The sequence below is a fragment of the Cucurbita pepo genome, chromosome 17 (genome assembly GCF_057944985.1).
Source record: "Cucurbita pepo subsp. pepo isolate OVF chromosome 17, ASM5794498v1, whole genome shotgun sequence".
Classification (NCBI taxonomy): Eukaryota; Viridiplantae; Streptophyta; class Magnoliopsida; order Cucurbitales; family Cucurbitaceae; genus Cucurbita; species Cucurbita pepo.
In genome coordinates, this window is record NC_141814.1 from 12,941,624 (window position 1) to 12,968,267 (window position 26,644).

General features: G+C 36.3%; 2 protein-coding genes across 5 annotated transcripts; both read right to left on the minus strand.

Annotated features, from left to right (window-relative positions):
- Positions 1-1,395: 1,395 nt before the first annotated feature.
- On the minus strand, positions 1,396-20,696 carry LOC111779213 (chromatin modification-related protein EAF1 B-like). Of its 4 annotated transcripts, XM_087118848.1 has the most exons (23): positions 20,362-20,696; positions 17,183-17,380; positions 15,701-15,857; positions 15,540-15,594; positions 15,321-15,415; positions 13,780-15,223; positions 13,550-13,669; positions 13,254-13,409; positions 12,506-12,703; positions 12,135-12,215; positions 11,752-11,809; positions 11,140-11,612; positions 10,975-11,028; positions 8,580-8,921; positions 8,437-8,490; positions 8,267-8,347; positions 7,990-8,127; positions 7,753-7,869; positions 5,888-5,976; positions 5,486-5,698; positions 5,005-5,380; positions 2,540-4,244; positions 1,396-1,995 (listed from the first exon to the last, which is right to left on the minus strand). In XM_087118848.1, exons 3-22 carry the CDS (start codon positions 15,787-15,789, stop codon positions 2,622-2,624), a joined length of 5,856 nt encoding a protein of 1,951 aa, XP_086974974.1. In that variant the 5' UTR covers positions 15,790-15,857; positions 17,183-17,380; positions 20,362-20,696; the 3' UTR covers positions 1,396-1,995; positions 2,540-2,621. The 4 variants fall into 4 exon arrangements, with proteins under 4 accessions (XP_086974974.1, XP_086974973.1, XP_086974976.1 ...); XM_087118847.1 differs by lacking the exon at positions 17,183-17,380; XM_087118850.1 differs by lacking the exons at positions 17,183-17,380; positions 20,362-20,696 and having other exon boundaries at positions 8,580-8,776; positions 8,864-8,921; positions 12,515-12,703; positions 15,701-15,816.
- Positions 20,697-22,419: 1,723 nt separating this feature from the next.
- Positions 22,420-26,224, minus strand: LOC111778495 (uncharacterized). The gene is made up of 3 exons (XM_023658366.2): positions 25,304-26,224; positions 23,450-24,428; positions 22,420-22,609 (listed from the first exon to the last, which is right to left on the minus strand). The coding sequence occupies exons 1-2, from the start codon at positions 25,884-25,886 to the stop codon at positions 23,719-23,721; spliced, it is 1,293 nt and encodes a 430-aa protein (XP_023514134.2). The 5' UTR covers positions 25,887-26,224; the 3' UTR covers positions 22,420-22,609; positions 23,450-23,718.
- Positions 26,225-26,644: the final 420 nt, after the last annotated feature.

A 26,644-nucleotide genomic window follows, 5' to 3' on the forward strand; every position in this document is an offset into this window, starting at 1 on the left:
GGGTCAACATAACTTGAAATCATTTGCTAATATTGGGATTAGCGTTTCTTTATAGTTCATAGCAATCCGTTCCTGCTTTTATTTCGAGAAAGATTCAGTCTTGGACAAGTCTAACTTGGCAAGGTATTAAGGCCATACCAGATTCACTTGATTTAAAAGAATCAAATTCATCTGTCCTCGAACGTTCCACTGCTGTGAAATGAACAGAATTGAAGATTTAAACTTCACAATTTAACAAAATTTGGACAAATTACAGAAATTGGACTTGAATGTAGATCAAAGTTAACTTCTGGTAACCATTAACAGACCCTTGGAAACATGAATTCTGCTGCATTCCAAAAGCTTTAGATCAATGAATCCGAAGATGAGAATAACAAGATGGCTGCACACTATAACAGAAAAAAAAAATCGAAGAGAAAAAAAAGGAGAGTGCAAAGAGTCCTTGTTTACTAAGCAGTTATCAACTGGGCAATCCATAAATAGTAAACATGGAACAGTTAGATGTCTGAAATCCATGTTTCAAGAAATTACATTCATTGAACAATCATAATAAGATGAAACCATTGTCACCAGCATACATTGGCAAGCTCATCAATAGCACAATCAATCCAACCTAATACACTCATACGAGTTAGTGAAGAATCATAATGCCAAACCCTACCTTCTGTCTACAAAGAACCATGGTAAATGTCACAAAGCACCAAAGGAAATGTGATTGTTTCTTAGAAAAACATTCCAGAGCTTGTTGGCAGTTGGTCTAGAGGGTAGGATGAGGCCTGGGCAATCCCACACATCACAGCTTCAAATCCCTTTCGGTACCGAGACGGGTTACTAATATACATCACAAATGTTTTCTAAATCACTAAGGGGTGTTTGACTTCCAAGTAAAGTTGGTGTAAGCTCAGGATTATGAAGCTAAGTTTCTACTTGACACCTGATTTTGTCCATCACAACTTGCAAGAATTGATTCAATACTAACTAATGAAACTCACCTTTATACTACATACAAACTTTTACAAATCATAAATCTATAAGGACCATACAGAAGTCGTTTTACAAACCCAGATTTCTATGGGTTTCATTTCTTTGCACCATTTGAACACGTCATATAGATTCAAGCTTCCAATGCTTGAGCTCATTAAAACCGAGAGCCAACTGTCTCCTAGAAGTCTCATATCAAGAATGAAAGGGAAGTTTTTATAAAAATGATCTCAAAGAAGATGCCCACTACCACAGACAACATTGACATTGAAATCATGTGCGGGTGCATGAAGAATTAGAAAAGACAACAGAAGAAAATGACATCTTGGGAAAACTATGGGTCAGAGAATCTAGCAGCCGCAACTCAAAGAAAAGGCTTCTTTCTTCTAGAACAGCAAAAAAGAAATGGATCAGTTACTGAAGCTTGTTGCATTATAAAATTGGGTACACAATTACATAATACAATACTGCTACAGGTGCACATGCACTGATGGATGGTTAGTTTAGAAGGCACTGATAATGCAGATGCCAGAAACTAATATTCACAAAATTTTCCGAGGAGGCATTTGACCTCGGAAATGATTTCTACCCTCTTAATGGTTATTAATGTCAATACATGCACTAATCTATCAACTCCAAAAGGAACGAGGCCCTCTAATAAAAGGACGGGTGACTTGAAGAAGAACCTCAAGACAACGGAAAAATAGAGAATTATGAGAAAGGAAAGATAAGACCCTGTACACGTACCTCTACATCTGTCTCTATCTTCCCAAAACTAGGCCAGTGGTAATATACATAAATCACAATGCAGCAATATTGTCCTTCCCATCTTCAATTTTCCTCGAGGAAACGAGAAGGGAAGGGTAAGGGACATCGCCTGAACTGCACTAGGGATGGGTCTCATGAATAGAGAACAATTTATCCCATATGAGAACTTCAATCTGTGAAGTAGAACGTGTTCCACCACTTCCTCTCTAGCGAAGCCCTCAATCGTGAATAATTAACCAGCTTCATCTGCGAAAATAATAAAAACAAATGATGAAATCATGTTCTTCACTCTACAATAAGAATGTCTGAAACAACAAAATTCCAACGCCAGAAAATGGTTAAACAGGTGAATATAAAGCCTTATATGTGCAATGGAGTTAAGGAAAATGACTAAATGGTGTGACAAAATACCTGAAAAATTTTGGCAAATAAAAGCACAGGTTGAAAATTGAGCTCATATATTCTTCTTACCACATAATTTCATATTTCACCTTTACAAATACCTCTGTACTATTTTATTCCACCCTTCTGGGAGTTCATTTATTTGCGCCTTCATCACCTTTCATTTCTTAAATGAAAAGTTTGGTTTCTTTTTTTAACAAACAAACAAAACTTGATGAAACTAGTTTTCAAAATACACCCTTCACTGAACGAGCATTTGAGAGGGAATGAAAGTATTCAATTATGCAAGCCTATCCTTTCATGATATGAAACAACAGGCAATCTCTTTTTTTCCTTTTCATCATCCTAGGTTAATAATGCATTCATTGAGATTGATAGCCATATTTACCTGTACGCTGCCTTTACAGAATGCATGCTGACCAAACCCCAGCCGGACAAATGACTCGGCACTATTCTATCACCAGATTGCTTCATTCTATATTAGCATTTTCAGGCTTCAAATACAAACTAGCTTGCTCGGCTTGCTTGTGCTGTGATTGATGCTGAGCTTGCTGTTGCAGAGGTTGATGATGTTGGGATAACGAGGCCTCTTGCTGCTTTTCTTGCTGCTGGGAAGGGGCAAATCGATTTGGAGGTTGCTGCAATGGAACTTGTTGTGGCCAGGCACGAGAGGACTGCCTAGGGCCTAATCCCAGGTTGTTAGGTAATGGCTCACCCCCAGAAAAGTTTGTAAGAGGTGAACTCCCAATCAAACCCAACTGAGATTTTGACTTCAGCACATCAGAATCACACACAGGTTCAGATGGTTTCCACTGAGAAGAAACAGAAGTAATTGGTGTGGTATCAGTTGCAGTGGCAGATGTTTGAGGCATTGCTTTATCCGTACCTACCTGAGAGGCTTGTTTACGTGTCTGCTGGTCAGCTTGAGCTAGATCAGTCTGAGCCTTCATTCTTGGATCAGAGATACCTTGAGAACTCTGCTGAAGGGACTTCTCAAAACTTGTTTGTGTTTGATTCAGCTGCTTCTGAGGAGGTTGTGAAGGAGGGTGGTTTGAAGATATTATTGATGATGGAGCATCCTGATGTGAAGCTGACAATGTGTGACAGGAGGAAACAGGTGGAACTTGGCCTTGAGAGCTTTTCTCGGAATTAGCTTGCATCTGAATAACTGGTTTTGATAAGGGTGGTCCAGAAGCACAAACAAGATTTTTCTGTAGCTGAGAATGGCTTGATGACTGAGGAGTCAATGGTTTTGACTGTTGAACTGTGTTTACTCCAGATCCATAATATGAGCCTTGACCTTGCATCAACTGCATGATCTGTTCCCCTTTTTCAGAGGGTTGATCACCAGAAGGTACATTAAGGCCATTTACAAGATTAGTATCAACGGTGAGATTTTGATGCATCAGCATGCTTCCTCTTCCTACTCCCTTCATAACTTTAGCCTGCTGTTGAGACTGACTCTGCTGTCGCTGTTGAGGATGATGCCTGGCAGATTGTTGCCTTTGCTTCAACGCCTGATTGTTTAACCCACTGGCTCCGGGGTTCCGGCTCAATCCGTGAGGTGGGAGGTGATGCTTCATTTGATGTTGTGATGATGTGGGTGTCATTGGGGAGGATGAGGTTATAGGAGGCAAAGAGACCTGCTGCGATGAAGTTTGCAGATGGACCAGCGAGCTATTTGAAGAAGTCATGGGAAGTTGGGGCTGTGGCGAAATGTGTGGTGTTAGAGAACCTGATGTAGAAAACTGCTGCTGTTTTTGTTGCAGTTGTTGCTGCTGCAAGAACCTCTGTTGTTGCAGCTTCCTTTCATTGGCCAACCTCATTGCATACTGCTGCTGTGGACCTATGGCATGATTTGGGGGTTGAAGATGTGGATGATGAGAGCTGCTATGAGCATGAGATTGTTGTGACGCCATTTGATGCTGCGACTGGAGATGGCCTGGATATGAAGGCACAGATGGTGGTGGAGGTGGTGTCTGATTTGGGAAGGAAGAACCTGAACCATTTAATGGTCTGTTGTTGCTCCCAGAGACTTGCATCTGAAGTTCTGGAACCATCGTCTGCCTTTGATTCTCTGTGTTTTGACCAGCCTAGAAACAGAATAGAGTAGTGAGATCATCTAGATAACAAAATTACAAAACAATTATTAGGAACATGAGAAATGATATATGAACACTAAACTCAACAATTTCCAACAAATAATGAAAATAAGTTGTGATCGTTTATTTTTATAAGAAGCCTTCCATTAAGAAGGAAAAAACATGCATCTAGATGATGCTATTTGACCCTGTTTTGCAAGCATTCATCTCTGTAGAATATAGCATTTAGATGATTGGAGACAAAGTAAAAGGCAGAAAGTAATTCTTTGCATCCCAATTCATGATAAGTGTTTCTTAAAGCAAATGCACACAAACGTGTAACAGTTCTATGAAGCTTAAGCGCAGGACACAAAGAATAGCAACGGTTTTTTCTCATGTGGCACGTAATTGAGAAACGTAAATAATGTTTTTATATTGAAAAATATAGTATCGAGAATAATAAAATAATAATAATAAAAAATTAGAATTTAAAATTAACATAAAATGGGGCTACAAAGCACACTGCAGAATGCCTTGGTGCACGTGATAGAGGGAGAAGCGAGGCACATACCCCTTGCATTCTTGGGAAGCCCACTTCAAAACACTGAGCATGATATCATCTACTTTTCTAACAATATGTCATTGGGTATGAATTGTCACAATACTGGCTAGCCACAGATTGTAGTACTATGTATAACTAAAATGCAGGAAACAATCGTATAAAGACAGTAAAGCATATGCAATCTTGAATCGATGAAAGTTCATTACTTACCCGCATTACATGCAACGTCTCACGAGATTTCAACATTGAGTTCCCTTGGCCAGAACCAGCAACAGTGTGTACATTTGCAGGAACTGACATCCCTACAGTACTGGAAGAACTTCCAGAATTTAACACCGGTGATGATGAGGTAAGTCCTTGGAATCCTGGCCTTGACACAGGCATGCAACGGTTCGTTGTACACATCATGCCCAAACCATTTGCACCAGATAACATTCTCACCCCACGCTCATTTCCTGGATGATTCAGAGGTACAGATGAGTGAGATTGCTGAGCATTTTTTCCAGACGGCATTTGACTATGTTGTTGAATTCTTTTTTGCTCGTCCACCTGCAATGATGTCCTCGGAACACTATATCTAACATCCCTGTAAAGTATATTATGCCATGTGAAATCATGAGATTTGAGAAGCTGAAGTGACTTGTCGAAGGTACAGAAAATATGGATTGTTAAAAGTATGATAGCAAAATACCTGATGTTGTTGAGTGAACCAGAAGCAGTGGTTAAGCTAGTTCCTTGAACCATTGCAGAAGACCCTTGTAAGGAAACCTTCACCCCCGAGTTAGGAAGAACTAATGCTACAGAACCCTGATTTGCCATAGACATTCCACTGGCATGGGGGCTCTGATAACCAACTGGAAGAACATCTGGACTGCTTGTCGCCTCATCACATAGGTCAAGTGGCCTTCATCCGAACAGATAGAAGAGGGGGGGGGGGGGGGGGGGGGGAATTTATTTTTAGTCTCGGAAAATACAAAATATGAAAAATTAATATATCAATTTTAGCTATGATACACTCCAACAAAGAACAGCAGGCAAACTATTACAGAAGGGGAATCCAGAAATCCAACAAGTTTAATTAAATAAAACTTACGTTAAAATCAGTCCATTCAGGTTGTTCGGGAAAGCCTGAGAAAGGGCTATAGCATGAGAACCGTGGGGTTGTACTATTTGCTTAGGTTCCTGGTTACCATTTTCACACATGGTACAGGTTAGAATACATCAAATAGTAAAATAGATAACATTACAAATTTTCAAAGATAAGGTAATAACAAAATAAACCAATTCACAGAAACTATATTTATGTGTACAGGCTGTTTTGGCAGCCAACTTTGAGACAAGGCACCAGGCCATGTCATAAATAACATTTTGCTGCATACAGAAGTTCTTGAAGCTTTCTCAGATGAGCTCATCATTAGAATAGATCGGTAATTGGACAGTGGAAAATTTTTCGTTTATACTTGCAACCAAAAACTTTTTCTAACTACAGCGCAAAGTAGCAGAGGAAGGAAAGATAAGACTACCATTAATGCTCAGTACTCCTTTTTTTTTTTTACTTTTATATCCCTTTTCATAAGATGTAGTGCCTTCTCTTAATTTTGGAGAAGAAATCCATCTTTTAAGAAAAACTATGGAGAAAATAAACAAATACAAAAGGCAGAGAGCACTGAACTGACAAAAACTATGCCTTTACAAGAATAAGCAGCACACCAAGATTTTAAATTTGCTTAAAACTACGATTAAAAACTTCCCCAACAGTTCTGAACTATAGCTGAACTTGATAGAAGACTGGTCCTCAAGAATAGAGAAAACAACTATTTCTATGGATGTTTACAGGCTGCTGGAACTGTAACAAAAATGCTTAGTATGGCTTATTCAGAAGACAGAGAGGGTGTCTCTCAATCAACTTGGGAAATTCTGCAGAGTTTCTCCCTACTTTTGAAAACTTAATATTAAGTGAATAAGTGTTTTGCATATGGAAGTCCAAGATCCCTAAGAAATTTCCTTCACTTGGTTTCTTGACATAGAAAACTTGGTACCTTCAATAGGATAAAAAAGAAAAGGCCATTTCTCACCATCTCCTCAGTATGGCTTGATGTGTCAAGAAAAAGGGAAAGACTTGGATAAGTTAATTGCTAGAATGTTCAAGCATAATTCAAATCCGAATTTTTTAGATTCTTAATAACAGCAGTCATCATACAAGTTAGCTTCCTTTGGAGCTCTTTGTACAACACCATTTTCAAGGCAAGGCCAAAGTTGCTAATTTGCCAACTTATTATCTCAAGTTTTGACTACTCAAGAGTTCCATTGATAAAGAAGTTGAAAGATATTAAGAATTTCTTAATTGGTGCCTGTATGGAATGTGGATCCATATCACAAGCTGGAACAAGATACAGTGCTGCTAGCTTAGAATAAACTAGTCTCAGTTCCTTAAAAGTAGTCAACACAAAAGAGGAAAAATGAAGCTCTTCTATCAAAATGGTTATGGAGGTGCTCATTTGAACATCATTCTCCTTGGCATTAGATTATTACATATACTGTAGAGAAAAGGACCTATTGGATTGTGTCTAAAAATTCTAAGGTTAACTCAGAAAACTCATGGAGGGTTATATCAAGTTCGGAGACAGCATTGAAGTATATCAGTTCTGTAGTGGAGGACTTTATTAATTTCCCTTTTTCTTTGATTGTGTGGTGTGGGTAGGGGCCTTGGAGGAGAGGAAGTTCAGAAAAGATTATATGAAGGGGAGAAGGGAGATTTCGGTAGAGCTCATAAAAATTTCCTGCTGCAGATAGCAAACATCTCTCGCTTGGATATTCAGTTGCAGGTAACAGACGACAGAAAAAATATTAAAAATTTCCAATTGTCCTCTGCTGAGAAGGAATACAACATGTGACAGTAGAAGTAAGGGGCTTGACTTACTATAGATACACATACTAAAAGTAAAAACTCCAACAAACCTGACTTCGTCGACAATGTTGCTTTTGCCCAATCTTAAAGATTTTTTCAAAATGCGACTTCAGAGTGTCCTCTTCCATGGGTTCCTGTAAAAGTTGAAACAATTGTCTTGCGCTTCCCTGCAAGAACCAACCAGCATGGGGCACTTAGGACATGTTCCAATGTTCCTTAACAATTTTGTTTCATCTATACTTTCCTCTGTGTGTGTGCATGTGTAAAGCTGATAGGTGAATACTTGCCTTCGGAATGCCGGGCAATGTAGATGGATAGGGCTGAGATGAGCCTGAATCTTCTCCACTATCAGCCCCATCTCCAGAGGTCTTATCCATCACAAACTTGTGACGCTCCTTACATTCTTTAGGCTTGCGATATATACACTAATATTTTGGAAGACAATAAGACAAGCACCCAATAAAAAGACAAGCAAATTGAGAATTTTTTTTATATATATTTAGGAACCCAAATACAATATTGAGCACTAGCCAATGCAAAAAAATAAACTAAGTTTCTTTTTACCTTCAACTGTAGCGTGCTGTTAATCGCATCACTAACAAGTTCCCAGTTTGGACCCAAATCGTGTACAAGCACAACAAGTGCCTGATATAGAAAAAGAGTCGTATCAACTATTCCCGTGAGATGCAGCTAAGCAGATTAGCATGGTTTTGAAGAGTATCAAAGGTACATACCTGATCTTCAAATAGTGACCATGGACTTCCAGAACCTGACTGTGCATCAGACATCTACAAAGAATCCCATGATTGAATACAAAATATCAGAACAGATTCCAGAGATTTAAATTAATATGAGGGACCAAAAAAGGACAAAGTACCTTTACTGCTTTAGCCTTTCGACTCCTATCCCGGCCACCAATCAATCTAATGATTCTATTAGTGTTTGGCATATTACAGACTTGGGATGTAACGGGAGAAGGTATGGATCCAGACACTGGATTTATATTGTCAAAGGTGTTATCAAGTGATTGTTTCATTAACTTTGGCTTCTTGGCATTATGTTGCCCATGTAATCCTATAAGGATCGTGAACAAATAACATAACAAATAAATAAATAAACATATAATCTGAGGAAAAAATGAGAAAAGGAAAAATAAAATACCACTAGTTGCATTAGATTCAAAATGATGATTATCCAGTCTCTTCTTGGAATTATCCCTCTGCAAATCATCAGGAACCAAGAATGTGGTCAATATCCAAATATGCAACAAATCAAGACAAAACCAATAAAATACTCTTAAGCCAACAACACACATTTGACAACAGAATGCTAATTCTATAACAATTTTAGGATACCCACTGGAACTTACTCATGCACTATAGCATTTACACAGATTTCTGAGCTAAACGAACTTTTTTTTATCGGTGAGAAATAAATTTCATTGATGCCCAAATCAAAGGAGTTAAAAAGAGTAGAGATACTATAAGTGCTATAGCATTTACTCCAAGATATCAAGATTTGTAATACAAAATCAAGTAATGTGTTCATGCCTCGCAAAATGAAACAAAGCAATTTTATTTAGAAACTAGCAGGCAGCAAGAACCAACGACTAACTTGTAACTGCAAGCTAACTACAAACAACTCCTGCTGTAATAAAATTACAAATATGTCCCTTCATCTGTTCCACCTAAATAGAAAATAGTAATAACAAATAACGTCCTTGAGTCTTGTAGAAAATGTAATTAATTCAATGCATAAATTATTCATATGAATTAAAGAAGTTAAAGCAAGGGTTGATGTTCCAATGGGATGGACTTCCACAATAGAAGTATGGACATTCATCTTCTTCAAGGTGAGGCAAGACCTCTCCTCAGAAAATGAGGCAAGACATTTTTTCCAGCTGCAACTTGTGTTGCAAGTTATGAATGGAAGACTCTTCTTCAAATAAAACCATCACAAAATCTCCCCTATTGAGTTTCTTTTCTCACTGATTAGTATCATTTTCTTTTCATACTCAGAACTAGCCACCAGAAAATTTAGAGTTCCACATTGGGCAAGGAGGAGATCAAATATAGTGGTAACAGATGTCTTATCTATTAAGCTTGTTAAAATTAGCAATTAGTCATTTATAAATGCAATAACTTCATGTGAAGTTTTAGTGCATTCTGCAGCCTCCACTACTTGGGAACAATATCAGTAACGTTAAAGCTATGCAATTTGGAATACACCAAATTGTATGATTTACCAGTAGACCACTTTTTCATGTAGTTATAGTTGAGCTCAGCTTGAGAAAGTTCCAAATTCTCATTACCAAGGTTTTTAATGCCGCAAGAGACTAATGTGCATAGATTATTTGTGAATTGTGCCAGTGAGGATAGCTACATGGGCTCAAACAGAAAATTAGTGACAAACTACAGCTTTTGACTTCCAGGTAGGCACACGAAAGAAAAACTAATAATAAAAATTGGCTATATAAAAATAAATTTTGATAAAATGGCTTCAAGGTTGAGAATCTTCAATACTCCTAGATCATCCTGATAGGATTGGTAACTAAATGCACCCAAGCCCAATTAATCAAGAATTGTGTTCATTGTTCATCCACCAAAAATGAACAAGGAAGTTCTGTTAAAGCCAATTCTGCTCGACAGTTACAACGGTCCTTCCTAACTCCTCCCCGCGCCCCCCCAGAAAAAACACTTTGTTCTTCAAAAAGAAGCTAGCGGAGATCAAAAACCACTATAATGCGTCAAATATTTATACCCTGTATCAATTGCAATAGTCCACAGCGCATTGCATAGATATAATCAGCTTACCTCACTCCATACTTTTAATACAGCTAGTTTCCAAGATAAAAGTTTTCAAGGCAACAACCATGGATTGGCCTAGCGGTCAAGAAGGACCATGTAGTTAAAGGGCTTAAAGGGGATGGGTTCAAGTCATGGTGGCTACCTACCTAGGATTTAATATCCTACTCGTTACATTGGAAACTAAATGTAGTATGGCAACGAGATGTAATATAATTGCCCATTTATAGTGTTCATATGAGATTAATGAATTCATATTAACCTAATATGCTCCCTCAGGCATTTCGACACAAAACCTTCAAGCTCACATTAGTTTTAACTTTGAAATAGTACAGACTCTCCACATTAGTTACGAATAGAATTGAAGGGGAGGGAGTTTAACTACTATTGCAATCAATAAATGAAGATGACTAAAAAGAAATTCACGCCAGAGTAACAAAACTTAAATGAAAAAAAGCATAAACCCACCGGTTCACTAAAAACGGTAGAGTCTAACTGCCATCTGCGGTCGTACATGGAGCCCTACAACCATATTCACTTAACAATTAGACAGTGCGGAAGGAATAAAAACGAGAATAGGTAACCCTGTACCAGCAAGAAACCATTAGTTTCAATATATGAGCTTATATGTACCAGATGCTTTGCCTTCTTCTTCTTCTTATATTTCACTGATGTTTCTGCAGAATCATATTGCACATCCCCAACTGACTCAACTTCCATACTTTTTTGGAGTTGAGATCCACCACGTAAAGTACTTTGATCATCCTGGAAAGAATTGGTGTCACCACTTGAAGCATCTGTCTTAGCTTGACCATGCAAAGCCATGGCAGCTCCACCACTAAATGGACTTATAACCCTTTGCCTTGAAGCAGTACGCACTCTTTTTGTTGGTATTGAACCGACAATAAGACTAGCAGGCCGTTTTCCTATTAACATAGACTGTTGAGTCCCATTTGCACCGCGTCCGAATGGCAAATCAGTTCCCATTTCATACTGTCTCCCAGTGTATGATTTAATGAAGTGCTTTTTTTTCTTCTGCACATATTTGGATGACTTGCTACTTTCAAAATGCATGCATGCTTCACCGTCATCATCATATGCATCATCTTAACATCAAAAATAAAATTTCAGAAGTCAGCTTCAGAACCATACAACGTCAATCCATAAGGAACTAATAATAATTCATGAATAACAAGCATTACCTGCTAGTGGAACTACTAATAATTCATGAATAACGAGCATTACCTGCTAAAGTATCATATAATGAAGTCTCAACTTCTTCCTTCGTGCAGCTACCAATTTTCTGCAAATTTCATTTCAGCAAATGAGCAAGAACTAACAAACCAATTGACTAAATATTAACTGAAGTCAATTAACTTTCAAAAAAGATTGTGTTGAGGTTTCCAGAAAACAATCCATCACACATGGAATGGCTTAGTTTCAGTTATTAAATAACAAAAATAAATCCAAGGTTATTAACAGATAGTATAGTAATTGTACTAAAAAGTGAGAGAGGAGACACGGAGAGAAGTGATTTAATATTCATCCTCAATTCCTCTCTCCTTGGACAGAAAAAGAAGGCAGACATCACATCAATATCCACAACCAGTAATGGTAGAGATGCCAACCTCGCACTGCGACAGAAGGGCTTCAATAGATCTTCTATATGTATCCATCGCACCAATTGGAATTGTATAAAAAAGGCTTACCTATAAAGTCAAAGCTAAATACGTAAATATTTATAAATTATCAATCATAAAGTCAATCTAGCATCCTCTTAATTTAAAAGATTAAAGACAAGAAACATGCAAAATATTCCATGGTCTTATAAGTGATAGATAGAACAAAAAACATATTTATACTGAAGAAAACATAGTGCAAGAACATGCATACGGACATGCTTATGCGAGATAGAAGGGACTAGAGGAAGGCACGGCAGACTAAATGATGGGTGCAAATGTAGAAACAAAAAAAGAACAGCTAGGACATTTATTATTACAGTCCATGCCTCTTTCAGGTTTTCCTCCGATGGCATTTCAAGGTGCCATGAGTCAGATGTCCTGTCAGGGGTTTTTGGTGCTTCTGCATGCTGAGGGCAAACAAAACTGTTGCATTTCAGAAATCGCCCAGCATATTCCTTCAGAGATGTAGAGATCCTATTCTTTTGGTGTTGCAGCTCCAACTCTTTGCTTGGCTCCTGGCCAATCATTGTGACACATAATTACGAGATAATAAAACAAGCTAAAAAAAGAATTTCTTTTTAATACTACTGGTTAATCAAGTTATATTACTTATGGGACATGAGATGAATATTGCACTTCTATGCCATAACAACATACAATAGGATGACAACACACAATTAAAACATATGCTATAGTGCACATCTATGGGTAAAGGTATGATATGGACATCCGCTGAATAGATTTTACATACATGTATTGGTCTTTAGTACAAGAAATAAACGGGGGAAGGTGCAAATAAACTAACCATGGAGGCTGCATGTGAGAAGAAATGGAGAAAGCTGAACAGGTACCAAAAAAAAATGCAATAGTAAACAGGAACTATAAACTAAAGAGTCAACGCAAGTGGTTAAACGTATTCTACAAGAACAGAAAGCAGAAAAATGCTTCTACTTTGTATCCCAATGGGAAGTTTTAGAGTCTTAATAAGAGACTTTCGTTATACCATCTTCCTAGATTTAGATAAACCATGTGATTTTTAAAATATATACTATTATATAAAAGCACCTCAACTGAGTGCCAGAACTGCATGACAGCCTTCGCCAAGGACTGGGAAACTTCTTTTATCTTCCCAAACTTCTTCTGTTTTTCATTTCTCAATCGAGCAGCAAAAGCTGCACGGTGACATAGTTGACTAGCTGCAGTTGTCTTCCATAGACGTTCCTATAAGCAAAAGATAACAGAAGTTAGATGATGCAACTGGAGAACATAATTTTCTCGTGGATACTTCAACCATAACATTAAAACTTGACTTCACTCTCCAGACATTTGTGGCTCAGTATTAATTATATCGATAAAATTACCTGCATAAAATCATTAGCCAACCATGCCATTTCTTCTAGCACAAAATCCCAGTGAGATTTTCGTCGACTCTCTAACTTTTGTGTATGAACAGACAGTTCTGCAATCCGCTTATGCTTAGCCTGTTAGCATCAAAGCCAAACCTCAAAAACTTAGAAAAGAAATTAATCATAGAATTCCATGCTATGCACGTCAAGTTTTATATAATCCAAAGAAAAAAATGAAAGACAACCTCAATTATCCTTGCCTCTTCCAGGATAGAATCTTCAAAAGCCTTGCCTGCCTGATTCAACTCACGACCAGAAAAACTCTGAACATCAAATAAAGCAGAAGAATTCCTTCCAGACACAGTATCCTCACGAATCTCATTTTTGGACAAGCCCAGAGGGACTTCAGGTTGTTCTGAGTTGAGTTTCTCCTTGCATTCTTTAGAATCTTCACCCAAAACAGTACTCTTCTTTTCATCAATTCCCAGTCCATTTTTGCCACTCTGTTCCACCTCCTTAGCATCAGATACAATATTGGGTCTACTAGTACGAATGTCTATTCCATCTCTAGAGAAAGAACCACTGCTAGAGGCGTTCTGATGTCTAACATTGTGGTGGTCATGAGGAACAAGAGTATTATCTAAAGCCACGACTTTGTTTTCCAACATCCCTTCATTACCAATTTGATATGATGTTTGATCAGAACTTGGTAACTGTTCGATAGAATTTCTCCTTGAATCAACTTTCCTTGAATTATTAAACATATCAATATCCATATTTACATCTAAACCTAGTCTACTTTTTTTGGAAGAAGACACCAAATCTAACTGCTTTGTCCCTAATACTACACTTCCATTTTGACCTCCATTAGGCATTTTACCATTTTTTGTCAATTCATCATATCCGTGTACACCAGCAGACGTACTTTCACTTTCAATTCTGGTAGCAGCCACAGAAGTTGGGTGTTCAACAACGTCTGGTACCAACTCTCTTTTTTCCCGAACAACATCAGATCCCTGGGAAACCACTCCTTTACGTGCTTGTTCAGCTGTGACTTGACATGGCTGATGGTGCAAATTTTCCTTTGGGCATCTCAAAGCTGAATTGTCAAACTCACTGTCAGGGGGATTGCCATTCATTGTGGCCGTAATTGTATCAGGATCACGAGTGCCATTCAATTCCACATCCAATCGACCATCATCAGTTACCATTTTTAAAATGTTATCACCATTTGAACTGAAGGACTTTGGATTAGAACGAGTCTGATTCTTTTCATTGCACATTCCAGGTACCGTTCCCTTTAATTCCCGTGATTCCTGACGAGCAGCTGATGACAATGTATTACCACCATGACTTCTGTCAATATCGGATGAACTAGATCTACCACCATCTCTATTTGACTTAGATCGGTGTCTTCTACAATAAGGGCGAAAAATAGCAGAATCTTCTGTTTCCTTGTTATTTTGACTACCATCCAACTGCGATGATTGTTCAGATGGAGCAACAGTAGCTTTCGAACTAGGTCGTCTCGAGTTCCTTTCCCCTCCAGGTAGTTCATTAGCAACACGCAAGAGTAAAAGATTATCAGCACTATTTGGTTCACAGGTAGTTGGGGCCCCTGGTATGCCACTACTTTCAACAGAGTCCCCATGAGGTGAAGCAGTCAACACAAAGCTACCCTTAGCTTCACTGAAATATGAAAGAAAAGACCATGGAATAAGGGGAAAAGAGGACAGTTGAGTAATGCAAAAGACTTCATCCAATGATAGAAGACAAAAAGATATACCTATTACCGAGCTGGTCAGGAAGCTGATCAGCAAGTGAAGCAGAATGACTAACAGAAGTGGTATTCCCAAACTTAAAGTCCAAAGGATTTCCACCCTAAAAGGCAAGAAAAGTATTTCAAGCGACATCCACTGTTTGGTTGTTTTTTGATAGAAGGTGATCATCCATTATAGAAGGAACGGGCAACAAAACAGTGTCACAAAATATCAGATAAGCTTACTTTCTCAAGAAATTCAAGTTCCCTCCTCCTTTCCTCACGAACATCATACTCTTGTCTGTCATCAGCACACAAATGTTGTTTTTATGTTCTTATACATATGGAACTTGCAGTGCAAAAATAATTGAATAAATGTGGAAACATAAAAAAATGGAAATTGGAACCTAAGCTCCGCTTGAGCCTTCTCAATTGCTGCTCTGCGTGGAGAGGTATTTAAACCAATTCCAACTCCACCGTCAACAACTCCTCCCATGGAATCAACCTCAGCATTTACTATGAAAGCAGCGCTTCAGCAGCATCCATGCATTCCTGCATCATTACCTACAATAGTTTCCTCTCATCAATATTATCCATCGAAACCAGTAAAACACAAAACTTCAAAAATCATAATAGAATACAATCAAAAATCAGAAACTAATTAAAGTTTCAAAAGGTTATAGTCCAAAGTTCAACATCAACCACCATATGAAACTATTCAAATCCAGGCACATTGTAACTTGAACTATACTTCCGATATAAATGAAAGCACACAACATACAGTGGAGCAAACCATTGTCAATTAGCCTGGGATGAAAAATACAGCTCATGATATAGGTACTCAAGCATTCCTAGAACCACATCATCTCAACCTGTAAACCAGTAGAGTTCAAGGAGAAAAAAAAAAAAAAAAGATGTCTGTTGTGTAGATCAGACTAAACACAAATTGTCCCAAAAATCGATGCAACAGCTCCTCCTTGTTTTCCCTTGAGTAAATAAGAAGAATCATAGGCAAATAAAACCACAGAAGCATCATCTAAAAATAGGAAAAGACACATTATCACTTCTAGGATTGCTAAATAAGTAGGCTAAAAGAATAAAATAAAATAAAAACAACAACAAAAAACTCTTATGATTGTCTCATTTTCAATTTAGTCCCAAATCTTTTAAAAAATTCAATTTTATTGTTCAATATATAGATTTTTTCAATCAAATTTTTACTAACACATAACGTTAAAATACACAGATAAAATGAAAATATGCCATCATAGTACATTTAATTTTATGACATTGAATTAATTAGCTAAATATCTGTATCAGTCCCAAAGTTTTAAGCATATTTTAAAATTTAGTCCCCATTGTCTAAAAAGTTCCAATCTAGTCCCTTACGTTCAAAAGTTTTTCATAGAACTTCGTCATAAATGAATGTTAAAACTGGCGGATGATAAACCCATGCATGGTAAATAGTGAATTGGTAGAAACTTAGAGTAGAAATTAGACCCGCAAAGTGAAGTTAATTCAAAATTATGTCAACTTGTTATATATTTAAAGCAGGAATTCTAAAGTAGCCTAACTCGTATAATTTTTTGCTCATTCACTAAGTATCATGTCATGCAAGCTAAACAATCATTGATAGGAAGGATAGAATCGAAAAATGTTAAAACATAATATACTAAATTGAAACTTCAATAACAATAGGGATTAATTTATTAAAATATATATATATAATTAAAATAAAAATAAATAAAATAAAACTCAAATGTATACTAAAACATATATTTTGCCTTAAGTGAATTAAAAAATTATCTAAATTTGATGAAATAAGCCTACCACTTTCTCCCAAAATGTAAGCCTACTCATTTCATACTACTTGGAACATAGAAACTTACCTAACATGAAATTGCATGCTGTTATACCAAATGGGCCCATTAAAATGGTATTGTATTATGCACCTTTCTACTCGAATCACTATTTGAAGATCCTTTTTGTAACCCACCACTGGTGACTGAAATTAATTACATTTCTTTCTCAAAAGAAATGCTATTATACTTGCCCGTAATATCAGAACCCTACTCACTCCTTGTAACCTGGAACAGTAACTTATCCAGCTTGAAATCAAAATTGCTCGTTGTTATAGAAAATAAAGCAACTAAAACAAGGAATGTTCAGGACTTGCTTGAAATTTTTCAAGGATATGAAAAATCAAATTGAAATTATAAAAGATTAGCAACAAAACTAAAAAATGAAACAAGCATTAGGGACTGAGTTATATAATCAGCCTAGGGAATATAGTTTATACACCCACATCATGTATGGCTGGTACAAAAACTATCCAAAGCTCCTAAGAAAGAAAAACCTATAACACCTTAAATTAATACCATATCTTTCAATATTAGAAAATATCTATCATGTGTCTTTAAGGGATCTAAAACAACATAAAATATTCATTTGTGTCCTATACTAAAACAAAACAAATAAGATACTTTAGCACCTAACAAAAGTAACACTACAATCCTTGACACATACAAAGCTACTCTTTTGTTTATGACTTGAGTGCCAAACCACTTTGTGAGTGCACACATTCAATAGTTCGCATGAGACAATCACCTAATTCATTCCACAACAACTATCTAAAAATTAGAAGAATATTATATATTTTAAATTCTAGATGAGTGGCCAACCCAATCTGCAGCTTGCTCCTTTCACTACTGGTGGTTAAAGTCAAAACTACATATCCCAACAAAGAAGATCTTCACATCTTGTACAAAGAAAACCTATAGGTATCATTCCCTCCATACAAGTGGTAGAACATTGACATAAAGAATCCAATATCTTTTTCTACGGAAAGAAAATAATGCAACAGCATTTTTGGTTAAAATACCATTTTGGTCTACGAACTTCTGGTATCATTCTATTTAGTCTTTGTACTTTCATTAAATCTTAAAACTAGTCTCTATCATTAGTTTGAAGTTAATTGTTACCCAAAATCAGTTAAATAATAATAATAATTTTTATGTAAGAAAAGACAAAAATGTGAACATACTTCCAAAATTTATAGAGAGAAGGTAAACAGAGACTAGTTTTTTAGAAAAGTAACAAATAACAAACAATAGGGATCAATTTTAAGCTTTCTTGAAAGTACGTGACTTAATTTGGACATTTGAAAGTACAGAAACTGAAATGGATTGAAATTCGAAGTATATGGACGAAAATGGTAAGTTAACCAACAATTTTTAGAAAGAGATGTATAAAGAGAAAAATAGCAACAATAAAAACTTAGGGTCTAAGGTAGAGAAAATCCCCACCACCAGACACTAATATAGAAGCACACTCCAATCTACAACCAAACAAACAGCTATAAAATTCCAATGTACCTCCCCCCATCACAGAATTAAGCGTCAAAAATAGCTTTAAGGAAGAATCTGGGCAAAAAAAATTCAACAAAAAACCTGTGGCTTTCTTGCTTGATTCAAACACAGGAAAAGCTTGCATGCTGTTGGGATGAAGAATAAAAATGCCAACTATGGTAGGCTAATAGTAACAGCAATGACCTCTCCAAGCCTGTCAGCTAACCAAGGCAAGGAATGGATTAAACGATTGCTTTCTTCCCTCTGTCCATCCTCGAAAGAAAAGCCTCTAAAGACTTTCAACTTTTCTAACAACTTTTTCACTTGCTCGGGTTATCAGAAACAGCCCAAGAACAAAAATGCCAACAACCACTACAACATATGCATAGTGGTATATTGGCTGAGTCACAATTCAAAGAAATCTTCAAGTGCCGAAGAACTGTATTCTTGTACAAATAACTAGTTTCTTAAGATCTCAACCATCTTATGAAGAACATCTTCATTTTCCATCACATACAACTCTGCTTGAAAATGTTTCTTCTGATCCCAAAAACTCAATTCCAATCCACTATACAGACAATCAATGAACTGAAAGATATTCTAAAGCTGAAGCTCGTAATGTTAGACCAAGTGCTCTGACATCTATATGTTTTTGGCAATCTACTTCACCCTCGAAATTATCAAATAGATTTTACAAAAATTTCAAAGAGCCAATAGGTACCTTTTCTCTATTCTAGATATCAACAAGTGTCGATGCCAACTTAAGCACACTTCAACTAATGTCAAAGGACAACCACCTAACTTTCTACATTTAGTTACCAAGGAAACTTGAAAAATATTAAATCCGAGATAGGTACCAATCATGGTTTGAACCCATCCCCTAAACCATTTACACTTTTTAATTGGCCTTAAAGATCACTAGGTCAATCCAGGGAAGAGAGAAGGGTACTTAACCAACTTAAATTTGAGTTCCAAGATTTATAATGTGTCTCGTTCTTCTTATCAAAAAAAAAAAAAAAAAAAACAATGTGTCCCATCCTTTTACCAAGTCTAGTTGGGGCAGAACCTTAAGATATCTACCCTCTAACAGGAAACGCACACATAGCAAAAGAACAAAACACGACTGAGCTGTTCTGAGCGCAACAGCGTGGATTTAAATAGCTAAAAGTAAAAATACATCAGTACTGAGCATGCACAAACACAAAATGATTTGGGCGAAGGTAGAATTCTAAGAAACAAGAATTAGAAGAACCAACTAAAAGACAATAAGTGAATTAACTAAATAGATTAAATTAATTATTAGGAGGCAAGACATGAGTTACGTGAAATATGAAAACCAGCTACAGTGCCCGCTACAGCATGGCAGCTGCAACTGATTGTCTTGTAAATTCCCAAACGTGCGTGTCCATGACGGATAAAATGAAGCTTCAGAAACAATAAACCTACCATTCGAACAAACTCGACGAAATTTTCTATTCATATGAATCAAAACACGATAAATTTTCGTGCCCATGGCTATTAATCATGAATCAACAAGGTTGCAACACTAACCTCGATGCACACAATCACAATGCATGACACATACGAAACACAATCATGCGGCCATTAAAACCCCTAAGGTATAATAACACAGAATCATTGCAGCCCAGGAAAATCCCCAAATTTAAAATTCTAGGGTTTCGCAAATTGAACCGGGAAGCAGCAAGAAACACAATAATCACCTGAATTTCGAAGAGAGTGATGAAATTGGAAGGTAGTAGGGCTATTATTGGAGAACCCGGAGAGTTGATTCCCTCAGCTTGGTGTGCCCTAGGGTTTTGTGCGAGGGAAATGGTTGGGTGAATTAAAATGGAATGAAAATTGGGCAAAAACACAGCACGTCCCTGCAAATGTCAGCCATGAAGCATCGTTGAGAAACCCTATTTGTCCCTAATTTCCGTCACACTGCGTCTCCAACGTCGAGGTTGGTTCGATGGAGTTGAAAATGGGGGACTATGCGACCTCTGCGAGTAGTGGGCTGGACATGAAGAAGACGATGAAGAAGGGGCCTTTGAAAATATGGGTATCCATTTTGGGCTCTTTTTTTAATTACAAAAATATTTATTTATTTATTTTAAATAATTTATTATTATTTTACTTTATTCTCAACATATTGATTATAGGAATATTCAAACTAAGGTGAATATATTAATAATCAACATTTTAATCTAACATACGAATTTAAGCAACTACCACTATTTCTAATTTTAATACATATTTATTTTTAATTCTATAAATAGTGACTACCGGTGAATCATGATTTAGGTACTGATTGCTGCATTTCGGAACGAATATTATTTAACTACTGATTTAGGTTTTCACGAGCGCATTAGTAGACACGTAGGTGGGTTAATTTTTTAGCTGTTAAGCGGGAAATGAGCCATGCAAGAGACCGTTAAGCAGAGTCTTATCATAACATCGAACAAGTCACTGTGGAGACCTGCTCCTGAAAGAGAGTAGAGAGAGATTTTGTCACTATTCACTTGCTATGTCAAAATACGTGCATAATACTAAGTTGTATTGTCAAATTTTTAACTTTGAAAATTACGTTCAAAATTATATTATATATACATTTTTTATTATGAATTGTTATTAAATTTATTATGACGTTTTACAAATTTTTTTAATATGAATTATATTCACAAGTATAGAAATTGGAATCCAACCTCGCGTCCCTCACCTTCATCTCGTACACGTTAGATAAAACGTTACATCATAAGCTCAATTTTTAAATATTCATAAATAACTTATCGTCTTAATATCACGATTCTTTTTTAATATAGGAATTACAAAAACTACAAAACTATTACATATCAATCTCAACGAGTTAAAATATATATTGTTAACTAAAATGTCAAATATTTAAAATTTCGCGAAATAAAATAATAATAATAAATGTTGGAATTTTGTTTTTACTTAGATTTTTCAATGTAATAGTTATTTTATTTTGTTGGTTGAAAATGGACGAAAAATAAATAAATTAAATGATTATTAAGGCACATCTAAACCCCTCCCTTTAAAATATATGAAATTATATTTAATTATAAATTTAATCAATTGAAAAACTTTATTCACAATTAAAATTATAATTATGAAAATTATTGTTTTTTAACATAGATTTTTTTTTTCCACAAAATTAAGTTACATTCATAGATATTTTTTATAAAATTAAATTACATTCTAATTTTTTAACGCGAGTGAAAAACAAAATTAGATATTTTTTACCCAATTAAATTACATTCTAATTTTTTAACACCACAGAAAAAAAAAGGTAAAATTAAATATTTTTTTTACAAAATTAAATTACATTACAATCTTTTAACAGAGAAAAAAAACAAAGTAACCTAATTAAAAAAAAATTAAATTACTTTCTAATTTTTTAACACTAAAGAAAAAAAAGAGTAAATTAAATATTTTTTTACAAAATTAAATTACATTCTATATTTGAACACTGGATAAAAAATAATAAAAAAAAGTAAATTAAGTAATTTTTTTACAAAATTAAATTACATCCTAATTTTTTAACACTGAAAAACTAAAAGTATTATTTTTTTAAAAAATTAAGTAATAAAAAAATTAAATCCATTAATATAATTGGGGGCGTGCCGGAGCGGTCATGTGGGCTCTGTCCGTGCGCAGGTTCGAACCCTGTCGCTCACGTTCTTATTTTATTTTATTTTCTTAATTTAGCTTAGGCTCTACTAGCTCTTCTTATAGACTCAGAAGAATCACAAGGCAAATTTGTACAATATTTACAATTTTATTTCTTTGAACTGTCAAGGAACAGTATTTACATCTCACACAAAGGATCTTACAAAGGAACAGCTACAAATAGTATTAACTTACAAAGGCAACTGGAAGGGAGAAGAAAGAAAAAGTTCAGAATATCCCATCTTCAGATCTGTTTCATAAGAATATAGGCCACCTGACCTGCAAATAGCAATCGAGTCGCAAGTCGTTAGCTGCAAATGTTGCGGTGTAGAACAAAATATCCGTCGATGCATCAATATCTTCGTACATTGTCAAGCACATCTCGTCAAAAAATTCAACAAAAGTATATAATAGATTACAATTTTTTGAGAAATTTTCGTTAATATCAAGATAGAATCGAGATTTAAGTCCATCTTTGTTATGTTTGAATTGCTCGGATCATTCGAAACTGAAAAAGTTAACCATATATGAACAGGGTCTTCTCACAAAAAACTAATTGAGAATCCTCTACCAATAAACTCGTTAACCATACACCTACCCAGAAATCGGAGAAGTTCTCAAAAAACTTTTAGCATCCGGAATATGAGTTTGTACTTGTTTTCATCCCAATTTGTATGAGGAAACTAGTTGAGAAGAACGTACAAGAACGAGCAAGAAGAAAAGCTATTAAATTACGACACCCAACAACCCCTTCGACGAGCCACGTTTGATAATCATTTGGTTTTTAGTATCTCCGTATCGGCCTTCCTATCTAATTACTAATATATGCTCGATCTCCTAATACAATCCCTATCAGAATGCAGAGGAGTAGCAGGGATAATCATGTAAGCAGATCAAATCAGAGGCAGATAGATAACTTGCTCTCTTAAGCACTAGTTTTAATTTGTAGTAACTTCGTTCACAACAATGGAATCAACAACTGCAATTTTCCAAATCAACCAAACAAATTTTAAGAGAAAGAAATCAGCAGAAGTTCATGATCAACGAAATTAGTGCAAATATGTGAGAACTATAATCATCAGCAACGAATAAATGGTAAAGTAAAGTAATAATTCATACCTTAAAGGAGAAAGTGGCCAATACAACCTGTTAAAAAGAATCTCCTAGCCGTCAAATATCTTGGGAGTTCGATATTTCAACAGATGGAGAAGTTGCAACCCTTCTAACCCGACAACACTACAACGACCTTTCGATATTTGCTGAATTCTAGTTCTATGGTTGATTTAGATGGTCAAGTCCATGCTTTAGGCATTAAATGTTCCAAGGGTGGTAGCATAATTGTAGGACCACTTGATATGATCAACTTTTGTGTCTTCCATGTGGAGTTTTTAGTCAATCATATGAATATCTTGAACATCTATTTCCATATCAAGAATGGAACTTCCTAGATCATTAACTGCGTGTTCGATGTGCTCCAAACTTTCTGGCCGTACCCCACAGGAAACAAAGCTTTTCTTCAAATCACAATCCCTCAGTTCATTGTCTTTAGCATTTGAATGGGTAGTAGCAGACTGTTCTTTACGTTCATCCAATATGAAATCCCACTTTCTTTTTAACTGTTCCTTTTCTGAAAGATCCATCAGTCTATAAGCTTTGATTTTCTTCTCCAGAACATGATAATCTATTTCCCTCTTGACAAGGATCTCTCGGAGGATATTCATCTCTTCTTCATCATAAGCAATTTTTTCTTCTAATGCTCTCTGATATTGTCTTGCTTCCATTTCAGCTGACGCCTTCTCATTTTGCAAACGTGTTATCATGGCTATTGCTTCATCTACAGCAGTAGCAGCAGCAGCTCTCTCCTTCTCTAGTTCCAGAAACAGAGATGCTCGAGCAGTTTCTTCGTGTGCTTGGTCCAGCAATCTAATACAGCTTACTTCATTTCTGTCGATGTCTCTCTCTTGAGTGTTACTGGTACCTTGTCCTATAGTGGAAGAGCCTTTATTCATATGATCATTTTCGCCAACTGAACCACTTGATTCAAAGCCTTGCCAGTTTCTTTCACTCAATTCCACGTGATTTGATTCATTACTATCATCTAAAATAGCAAGGTCACAGAAACATCATTATACAGCAAAAAATTAATATAAAACCCCTCCTTCTCAGCCAAAAAACAAAAGAGATGGGGATTCATGTTGAAGTAAATACAGCTTTCAACCAAATTCGCGTTTTCATAGGATGCAAGTTGGTTACTTTCTAGTTGGAAAGCTGTCTTTTGTGCATATAAGTTAATATTGTCACTGTGGTTGGCCGGTTGTTCTTGTTTGTTAGCTCAGCTACCTATATAAATGTGAGATCCCACGTCAGTTGGAGAGGGGAACAAAACATTTCTTATAAGGGTGTGAAAGCCTCCCCCTAACAGACGAGTTTTAAAACCTTGAGGGAAAGCCCAAAGAGGACAATATATGCTAGCGGTGGGTTTGGGCTGTTACAAATGGTATCAGCGCTAGACACTGGGCGGTGTGCCAACGAGGACGCTGGAACCTCAAGGGGGTGGATTTTGAGATCCCACGTCGGTTGGAGAGGGGAACGAAGCACTCCTTATAAGGGTATGGAAACCTCTCCCTAACAGAGGCATTTTAAAACCTTGAGGAGAAGCCTAGAAGGGAAAACTCAAAGAAGACAATATATGATAACGGTGGGCTTGAACGGTGGGCTTGGGCTGTTACAATAAATTATCAGTGAACTTGCATCGTAGTAAGAACAATTGAGGACGAAAAAAGGAACCATATAATGTTTTTTCACTCTTACTTTGTGCTGGTAAAATCTTTGATAGTTCTAACATCAAATCTTCAAAGATACTCATAGCCAGAAAAACAAACTTATCATATCAGAGAGGATGCAATATCAATTCAAGCAAGAGAACAATATATCAGAACATATAAAGAAATGGTAAAATTGATATATGATCACCTGGAACAAATTCTTGTCTCTCAACCAATGCCACAAATTCCCTTTCCTTTCTAGTTTCATCCCCCTCACAGATTCCCTTGGACAATTTCACATCCTCAACCGCAGTTCTCCGTCGTCGGATTTTAGTCCTCGGCCTCCGATACATAATCCTCTTACCCTTACCGTCGTGTTCGCTATCATTATGAATCGAATTCTGAAATCCTGGGCCAGACAATGTACTACAGCAAGCCTCAGGAATTCCATCCGTATGATGATTCTCCATTAACGAACTCCAATTCGTGTTATCCATTTGATCATCGATCAAAATCAAATCAAAAGGAAACCTACCTTTCACCAATTCGAGCACCAGACAAATCTTCCTCTTCGGCCAACTAACAAGCAGTCTATGCAAACACAAATTAAAGTTCCGATTCCCATAAAATCCAGTACAAGGACAAGGCAAGCACAACCCAACTACTTTCAAAATCTTTGATGGGATAAACACAGTAGCCGATACGCACAAAAGAACATAAACAAGAGCTAGGTCAATAAAAGCTCTGACTAAACCAGACAAGGTCCACGAATGAATCTCATGGAACGCCATGGATTTCAATCAGTTCCCTTAAACTTGGCGACTAAGAAATCAAGAACCAGTAACAAAACTACGAAAAAGACCGTCCACAAATTGAATCCAGCACAAAAAACGTGGTCAAATTACAGAAACAGAGTAAGTTTAGGAGAAGGAGGAAGAAAAACCTGAATTACAGAGAGAAAAAGGAGGAAGAAGAACAAGTTTACGAAGACGAAGATGAAATCAGGCGTCCATTTCAAGGGGCAGAGGAAGAAGACGAAGATGGAAGCAATGTCTTTTAGTGGAAGATTTGAGGATCATCGACATTATTGAACAGAAGCTGTTAAAAGCGTAACAAAAAGCTTGAGCTCATGAGAACTGCATTAAATGTATGCATATTAATAATGTATTTATAAGTGAGATGCTCGCGCGTGACTTTTTAATTCTATTTTGACTTTATACCAAATAAATTTATTAAATTATTCAAAATTTATTATTTTAAATAAATGAGACGAGTTTTAATAGTGCATTATTATTAAATTCGGCTAAGTTTAGGGCACGACTCTGATACCGTGTTAGACGAACACGGTTCTCCACAATTGTATGATATTGTCTATTTTGAGTATAAGCTCTCGTGACTTTGTATGATATTGTCTATTTTGAGTATAAGCTCTCGTGACTTTGCTTTGGACTTCCCCAAAAGGTCTTGTACCAAGGGAGATAGTATTCCTTGATTATATTATAAAGCCATGATCATTCCCTAAATTAGTCAATATGGGACCTCTCGAACA

What these genes read in the sequence shown, in the direction of transcription:
- LOC111778495 (XM_023658366.2), bottom strand. Translation starts at nt 25,886, where the DNA reads ATGGCGTTCCATGAGATTCATTCGTGGACCTTGTCTGGTTTAGTCAGA. An exon ending in GAGACAAGAATTTGTTCCAG is followed by an intron (nt 24,429 to 25,303) that starts GTGATCATATAT and finishes TTGCTATTTTAG; the next exon opens with ATGATAGTAATGAATCAAAT.
- LOC111779213 (XM_087118847.1), bottom strand. Translation starts at nt 15,789, where the DNA reads ATGGGAGGAGTTGTTGACGGTGGAGTTGGAATTGGTTTAAATACCTCT. An exon ending in AGTTCTGGCACTCAGTTGAG is followed by an intron (nt 12,704 to 13,253) that starts GTGCTTTTATAT and finishes ATGATTGGCCAG; the next exon opens with GAGCCAAGCAAAGAGTTGGA. An exon ending in GAAAGGCTAAAGCAGTAAAG is followed by an intron (nt 8,491 to 8,579) that starts GTACTTTGTCCT and finishes GATTCTTTGTAG; the next exon opens with ATGTCTGATGCACAGTCAGG.